Genomic DNA, 11,967 nt, shown 5'->3' on the forward strand with positions numbered 1-11,967 from the left:
TGCAGACACAGACAAGTCAGTCCCCTCTAAGGAGACAGTGGGTCCAAGGCAGCAGATATCACTGAGCCTTCGGGCCCAGCCTGAAGAGTCCCAGCTCACATGGGACCTTGCTCAGGAGTCTCACCCTGCTGGAGAGACAGAATGACCATGACAGAGGGCAGAGAGTTGCTGTGAAGAAAAAACTGTCCTGATAGAGTGGAGCCACATGGGAGATTATTTAATGGAGACTTGGGAGGTGTCACACAAGGATCCCCGACTTGGAAAAGCTAGTGAACATAAGGGTCAGAGAGAAGGGCATTGGGGAAACTGCTTAGAAGGATAACACAAATGTGATGAATGTGGGAAGAGCTTTGTTGAGACGTCAGGTCTCATTCAATGTCAAAGAATTCACACTGGAGAAAGACCCTATGAATGTAATGAGTGTGGGGAAACCTTCAGTCGGCATTCTGGTCCTCTTAATCACTGAGCAGTCCACAACATACAAAGGCAGTATCACTGTGAGGAGTGTGGGAAGGTCTTCAGTCAGAGTGCAGGTCTCATCCAGCACCAGAGAATCCACAGAGGAGCCCTGTAGGCCCAGCCAGTGCTGGAAGAACTACAGTCAGCAGTTCTCTCACACAGAGCACCGGAGAAGCCACACCGGGAGTGGCCTCACCCGTGCAGTGAAGTAGGGGTAGGGGAGCTTTCAAGATTGCAAACTCATCCTCCATCAGAAGAATCACAGCGTGTTTGCATCAGTCTAATCCTTGCTATGTGCAAGTTTTCTGGATCACTGGTCAACTACTGTGAAGCAGGTGAAGACGAGGAAACGTTTTTCTGCCACTAAATGTGTTTTGGAACAAAGACTGGCCTGTGGTGTAGGCACATCCTAAGAGGTTTTTGAAGCTGCTGCTTTCCCTGTGGTTTCTTTACCCCTTCGTGATTACTAGTCCATCCCTCTTATTTCCTCTCAGAGATGGCTCTAGACCTTCCCAACAATGTAATCAATCAGACTTCTATAGCCAACAAGACTGACACTCTGTATCTTTAATTCCTAAAGATTCTAAAGAGCTCTGCAGATGTTTTACAATCAGTGGGTCTTCGGTGTTTCCTGTGACCCGCACTTGCATAACTTTTCCACTTTACTGCTTCCTTCTGACACCTACATGACACTCATTTTGGGATGCTGGGTTTGAATGCTAGATGTGTAAATTTTGCCAAGTTGTTCACCTTTGTATGCTCCAGTTTTCAGAATTTTAAAAGATGGATTATAATATACCTACCTCATAAGGTTTTTGAGAGGATTTTAAAACTTTAATTCAGCGCTGGCTGGTGTGGATCAGTGGACTGAGTGCCAGCCTGCAAACCAGAAGGTCACTGGTTCGATTCCCAGTCAGGGAACATGCCTGGGTTGCAGGCCAGGTCCCCAGTGGGTGGGCATGTGAGAGACAACCACCCATTGATGTTTCTCTCCCTCTCTTTCTCCCTCCCTTCCCCTCTCTCTAAAAATAAATAAGATCTTTAAAAAATGCAATCCAGATAAAACTTGGTGCCTGACAGACTAAGCACTCAGTAAATATTCACTATTTGTATTAAAACTGTTGACCTTGAGAAGGAATACACCTGCCACGAAGGACTCCTAGAAGTCAACTATGCCCAAATTCATAATCAGAGTCTACCAGCCATCGCTGACAGAGGCCTCGTGTGTACACTACACTTCAGGGAAAAGCCACAGACTGAGCTGCCAGCCTCCTGGACTGGGTTCCTACCAACTGAGCTGAACCTTCTAAAAGAATTCCTGGAAGGATACGTGGATCAATGGGCTGAGACCTGCCCCATCTAATCAGAGCTGCACATCTATATCCCCTATTTGCAGCTTTATTGACCAATCAATCAGTGGCTCCATAACAACCAATCTATCAGGACAATGCTATTTGAACCAATTAAACTGCAAATTTGGATTCCTATCTTCATAAAAATGGACGAAGCGGTGACCAGCATGGGCACTTTATATAAGTGGGTCTCCCTGCCCTGGCCAGTGTGACTTTGGGTAGACAGGGCATGTACAAAGAGGCAACCAATTGTTCCTCTCTCACACATTGATGTTTCTCTCCCTTCTTTTCACTCTAAAAATAAATAAACAAAATCTTTAAAAAATAAAAAATGAAAATAAATAAGCAGGCCTCCCCTTTGTCTCAGTGGAATGCACTTTCAGTTTCTCTGGTTTACAAACTGTTCACCTGAATAAAGTCTCTCCTTTTTCTGAATAACAACAACAAAACATGTGGCATATCCATAAAATGGAATATTACTCAGCCACAAAAAGAAATGAAGTACAGATACATGCTATAACATGAACCTTGGAAACATTCCTAGTGAAAATAGCTAGACACAAAAGGCCACATGTTATATGATTAATTTATATGAACTATTCAGAATAAGAAATCCAGAGAGAAAACTAGGTTAGTGATTGCCTGTGGCTGAAGGAAGGGAGAATGAGGAATGGCTACTAGTGGGTATAGGGCATCTTTTGGGGTCATGAAAATGTTCTAAAATTCATTATGGTTCACAGAACTCTGTGAATATACTAAATAATAAATAATTACAATCAGACTTAAAAATTAGAGAGATTTAAAAGAAACCAATTTACATTGTTTAAACCTTTTTAGATCCTGAGGTTTTTTTTTAAATTATATAATAAAATTATAAAGCAACCATGGAAATTTCAATATTGATTAATATCTGATGGCATTGATGGATCATTGCTAATTTTTTAGATATAGTAATGAAATTGTGTTTTTAAAATGGAGTACCTGTATTTTAGAAACACATATGAAAATATTTACTGATGAAATGATACAATGTCTTAGATTTCCTTCAAAATAAACTGGGGAGGGAGAGAGAAAGTAAACAGGTTTACAGGTGAAGTGCTCATGAGTTGACAACTGTTCATTAGACTATTCCTTTCACTTCCCAGATGTTTGAAAATTTCTATTAATAAAAAGGACAGAAAGAAAATATTGCCATACCCTATTATTTTATTTTGTGCCGATTATCAATCCCACAGATGGGAAACCCCCATTTCAATTGTATTCTCAAGAAATGATTGATGGACACCTGTATGTGTACTATTTACAATTTGAGGAAATAAAGAGTTTTACTTTTAAAAAAAGAAATGACTGAAAATACTTTGGACTTCCCCTTCCGTCCTCAGCAAACACTTTTTCTGTCTCAATTACAATCTTTCCAAAAGAAGGCTTTTATTCTTAATGCTTTTTCCCTTTACAAAAACCATTTGTTGGTTTCCTTTTGTAATTTGTTTGCCTTTAGATCAAATTATTTTTAAGTACATTTTAAAACTCTTATCTCTGATATTAAGTTGCTCCTTGAAAGATACACTGATGATTTCCCCCGGCTTATCAAGTTCACTTATTCCTATGATGAAGGCAGAACTAACTGTAAGCCTGAGGCAGAGCCTTCTTGGTCACATTACAAGGAAGAGATTTTCAGTAAGTCCTTAGCCCCAGTCCTTGTCCCAGAGCTGGGCCACAAAACAACCCCACCTGAACCCCATATCTTTGTGAAAACAATAATAACAGCTCTAAGTTCCTGACTACATACCATGGGGAAGGCACAACACCAATCACTTCACCTAAGTAATGTTATTTGGTCATTGCAACAAGCCTAGGAGACAGGTACTATTATTTATCCCCATTTTCCTAGGACTTCCAGAATGACACAGTAAATTGGTCTTAATCACACAGGTTAATGCAGCAGGGCCAGGATTTGAATCCAGGCTGTCTAGCTCCAAGACCTGCACTTATACCTTATATTACTATTTTACCTCCTGGGTGGAAACCAGCTCACTACATCTTTGTTATGGTATCACTAATGTTCAAGCACCAGAAACTTTAATTGGTCCAAAAATCATTTGCTCTGGACACAGAAGATGGACTATCTCCCAGGAAACCTGCCCCTCCACCTCCCTGATTTAAAGAACCATCAATTTCCAGATCCCAGATCCCAGATCCCAGTCAGGGTGAGCGGAGAGACTTCCTGAGTCACTCCCATCTCCACATGCAACACCCAGGAATGACTTAGCACCAGAACAACAGAGGAAAAGACTGAGAATTCCCATCCAAGTCTAGGAGCTAAACTGCAGAAACACTGAGGACGGCTGTCCACACCTCCCTCCCTCCCGCTTAGAGCCTCCCCACCAAAACCAGTCCCCTCCCTTTGTGGGAGGGATTGGGGTGAAGTGGGCAGGGCAAGCGATGGTCCCCAGATGGGCTCAACATTGCCCAAGGGAAGCCTGGCAGGACCCCACAAAGGAGTTCTCAAATGATCAAAGGGAAGAAAATGTAGGGGCTGGAGTATGAGGAAAAACCAAAATATAAGAACTAAGGAACAAAGTGAGGAACGAAGTAACTGGAAACAACTGGTGACTGGAACAGCAAAGCACTGGGGACAGGAGACTAAAGGGACGGGAAAAACAAAGAGGTTGAAGAATTCATAGTCCTCTGGGGACCATGAGCTGAGGGACACCGGGTTCAGGGGTCAGCAAATTAGGCGTGTCCAGAGAAGACACTGTGTGGAGACTGAAGTGCCTGGAGACAAGGGGCCTGGGTGGTGGGGATGACTGGGGCGCAGGGCAACTCTTAACTGGAAGTGGGACTCAGGGAGTCTAAGAGTTAGCTGGAACTGAGACCTGGGAGGTCTGAGCACGGGGGTCTGGTACCTGGGCAAGGGGGGTCGGAGGACTGGGAGGGACTGGAGGATTGGGGTACAGGTGTCGAAAAGATGGTTTTAAGTGATGGACAGGAGTCAGCGGACTAGGAGGGACTTGGGACGCCAGGGAACTGCAGGTGACCAGGAGCCAAGAACTGGGGTCAGTAAACTGGGAGCCATGGGATGGTGGTCTGGGCACGGGACGCTGGGACTTGGGCCGGAGTGTGCAGATGAAGCGGTGGGAGCGGGGGCGGCCGGGACGGGTGACAGCGGCGAGGCCGCCACTCACCGCTCATGGTGCCGCTCCCTGGGCAGGTCCCTGCGCCGTACCGCCGCCACTGCCTCCACTGCCGCCACAGACGCCGCCGGGCTCTAGACAGGCCGGGCGACAGCGCGCCCCGCCCCGCCGGACCGTCCGCCCCGCCCCGGAAGTGGAGCGGCACCGCTTTGGCACCGCCTTCCGACCCGGAACGTAAACTCGGGGGCCGCCCGGAGTTCGGGAGCCTGCATTCAGCGGGGGCATTGGCGGGTGGGAACTCGGGCTAGACTGCGTCCCCTTGGGGACACACGGTGGTCAGCGAGTCCTGGGGTTTGTGGTGGGGACGCTTCCTCGTCCTCCTGGACTTACACCTCTGCCGGAAAGCCAGATAGTGAACGAGGAAGGCTCGTAGATGAGAGGTCCCAGGCAGCACTAGGAGCTGAGAAAGGAGATTCTGAGAGTAACGGGCCAGAGCATGGGAACAGGAGAGATGGACAGTACTAAAGGGCCTCTCTAAGGAGACAACTTTAGAGCTGAGACCTGGATGATAAGGAGACAGCCCGGGAAGATCCTCAGAAAAAGGTGTTACATAATCAGCAAGTGTAAAGGCCCTGCCAGGAGAGGTTGACTGGAGCAAAACGGTGAGAAAAGGATAGTAGTAAAGAGAGAAGACTGAAGAGGTAGGTGGAAGGCCTAAGCTGTGGTAAGGGGTGTGTACTTCTCCACCTAACTCTTAAGTAGGTAAGGGAATGGGGAGCCAGTGCAAGAATTTAAGCAGAGTGTCTGAATTCGGTTTTTAAACGATTACTCTTAGGAGTTGGTTGAGAGTGAATTGTAGCAGGAAGAGGTGGAGAAGGGGCAGCTGGTCAGGGGCCGTTGCTATTGTCGGGCGGCAAGAGATAGTGCCTGCGGCTAGGGTGGTGGCGGTGCAGGTGAAAGTGGGTGGATCCAGTGTGAACTGGTATTGACAATAATCTTATCAATCAAGTTTCCTTCCTCATTTTAGAGATGGGGGTTAAAGGACCCAGAAGAATTAAAGGAGCATTTGCTCAGAGGGTTTTGCCTGCAATGCAGTAGAAAAGTATATTTTATCGTCACAACCCATGTTTATATTTAAGTAGTAATGTTTAACACAACAGCTCTGTACGTAATGCATTCTCTTGCACTTTACTTTTTTAAAAAACGCTGACTGAGACAATTGATCCACAAATGTGCCTTGATATGCAATTGAAAACACTGAACTCTGGACCAAGACCCACTGAGGAGAGAGCCAGAATTCCAGCCCAGTTCTGTTGTGACCCACAGTCCCATTGTCTTTCTACTACATTGCATCTCAACAAGTAATCTCTGGCTCCTGGGAATTTATCTTTTGGACTCAGCAGAAGTCAAGAGTTCTTTGGAGAATATGCTCTGCAGCATTGCTTATAATAGTGAGAAATTGGAAAGCACCAAAACCCAACTACAGTAAAATAGCTAAACAAATGGTGGCCCTCCTCACTGGGAATGTCCGCAGTAGCTGAGAATGCTAATTATAAAGATTATGGGAGAGTGGAAACGGCCGCCTATAAAACAGTAAGTTAAAAAAGCCCCATGCAGCCCCAGCCAGCATGACTCACTTAGTTGTGCATTGTCTGCAAAATGAAACATCACTGGTTTGATTCCCAGTACGGGCACATGCCTAGGTTGCAGGTTCAGTCAGGGTACATATGACAGGCAACCCATTGATATTTCCCTCTCTTCCTCCCTCCCCATCTCTCTAAAAAATAAATAAATAAATACCCCCCCCAAAAAAAGCCCCATGCAAAAAGGTCTGTAAACCATGAGTACAATTGTGTGAAAATACAGTTATGTGTAGAGGAATGTAAAAGTGAAAATATTTGTCAGATGGGTACTAGATTTATCCATCACTTTGTCCATTATCTGAATGTCTAATCACATTGTGTACCTGCAACTAATAGGACGTGTCAACTGTAGACATTTTTTACTTTTCTTTCCATTTTTAACGAAAATACTTGTGTGTTTGTGTAATAGGGTTGTATTTCCCATTTTCAAAATTATACTTGACAGTTATTACTTTGTTATTCTAGTTAAAGAGCAGGTATGCCTGAATCCGCCCCTAGAAAGCCCAGTGTGACTCAGCCTGCCTCTGTAAGCTCTGGTAAGACATCACATAAGAGCTTCATGGAGCTGTCAGGAGGATGATTGTGTTATACTTTCTCATAGCACCCTGTACCTTTTCTTCATTTCACTTGACGCAGGATAAATTATTGAAATTGTAGTTGGTGCTTTTTGTTTTCTACCACCAACCATCCCCTTCAAGTGTTATAATTCCTTCTCTCCGAGATGTTAGCCTGGTCATGGAAGTCAAGAATCAAAAGCCTAACGTCAACTTTCAAAACATCCACATTTATGGAGGAGGTTGTACTGGACGTGTGAGGACAAGGAGCAGCTAGGAACAATAGAACAGAAAAGAAATGCGTGTGCCTGCCCTCAGAGAGACCTGACCTCAAAGGGACTAATAAAAACTATCATAGCAAGGTAACTAACCAAATTACTTATTATGAACCAGACACTTTTATGGAAAAAAATATATGTGCATGAGTAATATAAAATGGTTAAGTACCTTTCTTACAGTTACCACAGTTCTATAACTTGCGAGTAACAGCCAGGACTGAACCGTGGGCAGTCTGGCTCCAGAGCCAGTGCTTTAACCACTAAACTGTCTGTTCTCCTGTGGTCCTCGAGGGCCTGGAATGGAGCCATGACGGGCCCCAGGTGGTTAAAAAGATCCTATCACGTTCCCCATATTCCAAACCTGACACAAAAGCCACAAAGCCCCCAGACCTTGAGGATCTATGCTGCAGTGCCAGTGGGCATCTTAGTGATGATCAAAGTCAACGGGTTACCACAGGGCACCGCCTGTTGTGCAGCCTTTTCATAAGGAGCTTTGTCTAACCCCAGGAAAGGAGCCCTCCCCCTACAGTGACTAAGATAGTAGCCCAAAGAGATGGAGACCTCAGAAATGGAATTAAGTTGACATGAAGAGAAAAAAGAAATAAATCCAAATGTCTGGTTTAAATCATGGCTTTGCCATTCACTGGCTGTGTTACCTTGCTCTGACTTAGTTTCTGTCATAATCTATAAAATGAAGATAGTAATGGTCCACCTACCTTGTAATTTGTTTCATGCATTAAATGAGTTAGTATAGGTAAAGCACTTAGAGCAATCCCTGCACATTAGTAATTATGTAAGTGATAACCATCATTGTCACCTATATTTGGGCCTGAAAATGATACCACGTAACCTTTTATCACAGTTTGTAATTCTGCATATATTTATTTAATTACAATAATGCTGAGGCCTCCATTAAGCTGGAAACTCACAAGGTCAGGAACTACCCATGCACACAGAATTAGCATGGCTGACTCTAGGGTTCTCCTAGCTACAGAAGTGCATAGAATAATCTTGATTGCCTTTAACAATAAAGAGAAAAATTCAGTCTGTTCTGAAGTGCATATGAGCATATATAGGAGGGAAGAGGTCCAGCCATAGAAGTGTGTGACTCTGGGACCTACGCATTGCAGTACTTTTCTTCAGTGAGTCAAGAATTTAATCATCAAAACCAATGAAGTGTCTACAGTTAAGCTCCCAACAATAAGATAGAGAAATATATCTAACAAAAAGATTTTCTAGATTAGAGGGCAAAAAGCTTTATCAGCAATTGATAACAGTCATCCTAAAGAAATGTCATACATCATCCTTTCCTTCTGACAAAAGATTTTGAAAGTCACTCAGCACCACTCAGGATGGTTAATTATCTAGTAGAAATCGATTTCTCCATCCTTGTGATACACCCAGCAGCTTGCAGGCCATTGCAATAGTCATTTGTTTTTGTGGTGACAAGGATGGTTGCGCCTTCCTCCATAGCTGGGAGTGGAAAGAAGTGGTCAGAATCGATGTTTGGTTGGCTCTTGGCACAGTCTTCACAGGTACATTCTTCTACTGTGTACTCCAGGCTTCTGGGAAGAATTTCCTCACCAGTCCTGCTATCTTTTCTACCATCCATGCCAGCATTAGCCTCCTTCTGCAGAGCAGATCCTAATTATGCAGAAACAGAAAAGTTACCCTAAACTTCCCCAGGGGTACGGTGATGACTTTCAGCAGTACACCTCAGGCTCAAAGCAGTATGAGACAGATCTTTTCCTACAAAACATGAGTGTAGTCCTGCACAAGGAGTCAGGAACAACCCACAGGACACAGTAGGCTCAGAGACATACCTTAGGGCATAGAGTGTTTTTAGTGTTTACTTATGCTGGCCCACATTTTAAAATCGAGTGATTTAACATAGCAATCTAGACAACTGGCCTTGGCCTTATTTTACAAGATGACAAATTACCACTGTACAACATGTTACAGCACACCAAGATCAGCCTATGGGTGACACTTCAGAATTGAAAGTAAAGAGGCTTCTCTTTTCACATTGCATGTCAGATTAAAATTTGTGTAATGAATCCCTGTGATCACATAAGGAAGGAGTCTCCATTATGCCCTGTGAAGACAAGTCTGATTACTTCTCCAACCTTCCACAGCACAACTACATCTCCCAATGCACCACACTCAAAGTCATTCCCCACCTGTTTCTCAGAGCCCAGGCAAAACACACACACACACACACACATACAAAGGAAGGAATGACAAAGAACCACCATTTACCTTTCCTTACTGTACAAGGAAGCAAATAAAGCGGATTCTTTACAGATTTTGCACCAAAAAAGTGCATAAAGAAATAGGGCAGTGGCTGCAGAGGTTTGGGAATCAGATCATGGGCAAAGGTGCTGCCGAAATACTTTTATCTTAAGAAGCCCTTAAGACCTTGAGGGCTTTAAGGAACAATCACTTCTCTAGGAAAATTCAGTCCTCTGGGACTCATTCTCTACTCCTTATAAAGATAATAATCTTTGAGATGATTGCTCCAATAATCCAGGAGCAACTGGTTATTCATTTCTAACATTTTCTGGCAGTAAAATGTTCACCCAAGCAAATAACACATATCTGTATTAAAAATGTGGCCATGGATCTTGTCACATATACTTTTCCTAATAGTAGCAGACCTGGCTAACAGTTTCTGATAGCCATGACAGTTAATTAATGTGCAAACCTTGGTCAGAAAGTTGGATGTTTTGCCCTGACCAGGTAGCTCAGTTGTTAGAGCGTCATCCTCTTACGCCAAGGTTGCTTGTTCAATCCTTGGTCAGGGCGCACAAGACTCAACCAATGAATGGATTGGTGAGTAGAACAACAAATCAATGTGCTTGCTCTCTCTCTCCCACTCTCACTCCCCCCTCCCTTCTCCCCTATTCTCTAAAAAAAGGAGAGAGACAGATGCTTCCCAAGGAAGCCTCAGTAATTCAAAAGAGTTATTATCAAGGGAAGAATGTGGGAGAAGGTCGACATCAAAGACTGACCATCAAACCAACCTGTGCTTTTAAATTCCTCCTTTAATGGTGCAGAGCGCATCTTCCTTACCAAGAACATCAGCACAAAAACTGTCAAAGACACTAGCAAGCTCAGGCCCAAACAGGTCCAAAGAATGGCATTTGTTCCTTTCACTGAATTAAAAGAAATGTCAGAGAGATAATGAACTGATAACATCTACATCAAGTAAAGATTATCTGCTATCCAATTCCCCTAATTCATCATCATTGACTTTCAAATTCTAAATAACACTTAATTAGAAGAGTTGATGAAATACTGGGTTGCTGACAGTGCTGAATAAAATTGAGTTCAGCTCTGAATAATTACTTCATTCCTGTTGGCATTTAAATAGTTCCTTTGTTCCCTTTCTCTTTTTTGACTCAGAAAAGCTCACCGACTTCCCTGTAATGTTTATTCTTTGAATAGTCAGTATGGAGAAAATACTTCACATTAACGAATCATCGCTCAAGCAGTGGTACTTACCTTCGTTACAGTGATGCTGACATGTGAGAGGAGGGGTGTTAGAACATCTAAGGTGACACGGTACGCAAGCATTCAGCAATCTGTCAAAATATTCATATTGGAGGCACTGCTGAGCCATCTGGAACTCGATCACAAAAAGAAACAAGGAAACCACAGAAAGAACAGCATGAAAGACAAGTAAAATCTCGTCAAGAATTCCCCAGCAAGTGGAGTGATGAGCAGCTACAACGCCAAGGGAAAAAAAGAAGCTCACTTGGATGACTTGGTTCTTATGGGGCTTCGTCCTTGAACTGTGGCTAAGGATTTGAATACCAACTCTAATTACCGGTTCGTAGTTTGAGGCTTGGGCTGGGTAAGGACAGAGTGTGGATAGCAGGGGCAAACCATACCTGAAACAGAAACTACTTATTTATAGTGGCAATTTCTTAGCCAGGTGACAGCTCCAGGGTGTAGACAAGCCTGAGGCACCAAACAGAACGTTCAGTAACCATATTTGGAGCATCTGTTTATGAGCTGTGCTGTAAGATTGGCCCCAGGAAGCTAGACAAGACAGGGTCTGAACCCCTTGAAAACTTACAGTCTAACAGAAGAGAGAGAAATTCACTCAAGTAACCCCAAAGTATAGTTGAAATTGATGTAATGTGGAAGAGGAAACAGATATCATACACACATACCAGGTTTGGAACCTAGGAAGAATTCTAGAATTCTGACAGAAATAGGGAAGTCTGGGGTAAAAGCTAAATTGGCATGAGGGATGAAGGGAAATATTAATTTGGGGTACTATTAAATTATTATTATTATTAAAGTCATCCATGTCTCATTGGTAAAAGTTTAGAAAATACAAACTATCCGTAGTCCTAGCATTCAGAAATAGCCACTGGTCATTTTGGTGAATCTCAGAAATGACAAAGAGGCCTCCTGATGTGTTCTGTTTGGCCCACCCCTGAAACAGATCTTTTTGGAAGGATTTTGTGGATGGTTGTGTATAGAGAGATTTACATAATGTATCTCACATAAATGGAATCACTTGTGTTTGCTTTTAA

At 43.5% G+C, this 11,967-nt stretch overlaps 2 protein-coding genes across 2 annotated transcripts in view; both read right to left on the reverse strand.

Moving 5' to 3' along the window:
• SNX29 (sorting nexin 29) overlaps nt 1-5,109 on the reverse strand; it is a 560,470-nt gene extending 555,361 nt beyond the window's left edge. Inside the window, exon 1 of the mRNA XM_037068993.1 lies at nt 4,997-5,109. Within this exon, the coding sequence (XP_036924888.1) occupies nt 4,997-5,003 (7 nt within the window). The 5' untranslated portion in view covers nt 5,004-5,109. The remainder of the gene's footprint in view (nt 1-4,996) is intronic.
• Nucleotides 5,110-8,567: 3,458 nt separating this feature from the next.
• TNFRSF17 (TNF receptor superfamily member 17) lies at nt 8,568-11,308 on the reverse strand. Its single transcript, XM_037068995.1, has 3 exons — nt 10,925-11,308; nt 10,444-10,575; nt 8,568-9,064 (listed from the first exon to the last, which is right to left on the reverse strand). Exons 1-3 carry the CDS (start codon nt 11,040-11,042, stop codon nt 8,781-8,783), a joined length of 534 nt encoding a protein of 177 aa, XP_036924890.1. The 5' UTR covers nt 11,043-11,308; the 3' UTR covers nt 8,568-8,780.
• Nucleotides 11,309-11,967: the final 659 nt, after the last annotated feature.

Source organism: Sturnira hondurensis, unplaced genomic scaffold (assembly GCF_014824575.4).
Source record: "Sturnira hondurensis isolate 20B ecotype Veracruz unplaced genomic scaffold, ASM1482457v3 Scaffold0018337, whole genome shotgun sequence".
Lineage (NCBI taxonomy): Eukaryota > Metazoa > Chordata > Mammalia > Chiroptera > Phyllostomidae > Sturnira > Sturnira hondurensis.

Coding starts and splice junctions, on each gene's coding strand:
- TNFRSF17 (XM_037068995.1), bottom strand. CDS start 11,042: ATGGCTCAGCAGTGCCTCCAATATGAATATTTTGACAGATTGCTGAAT. Junction 10,576..10,924: donor TCAGCATCACTGTAACGAAG/GTAAGTACCACT, acceptor CTTTTAATTCAG/TGAAAGGAACAAATGCCATT. Junction 9,065..10,443: donor GGAGGAATTTAAAAGCACAG/GTTGGTTTGATG, acceptor CTGCATAATTAG/GATCTGCTCTGCAGAAGGAG.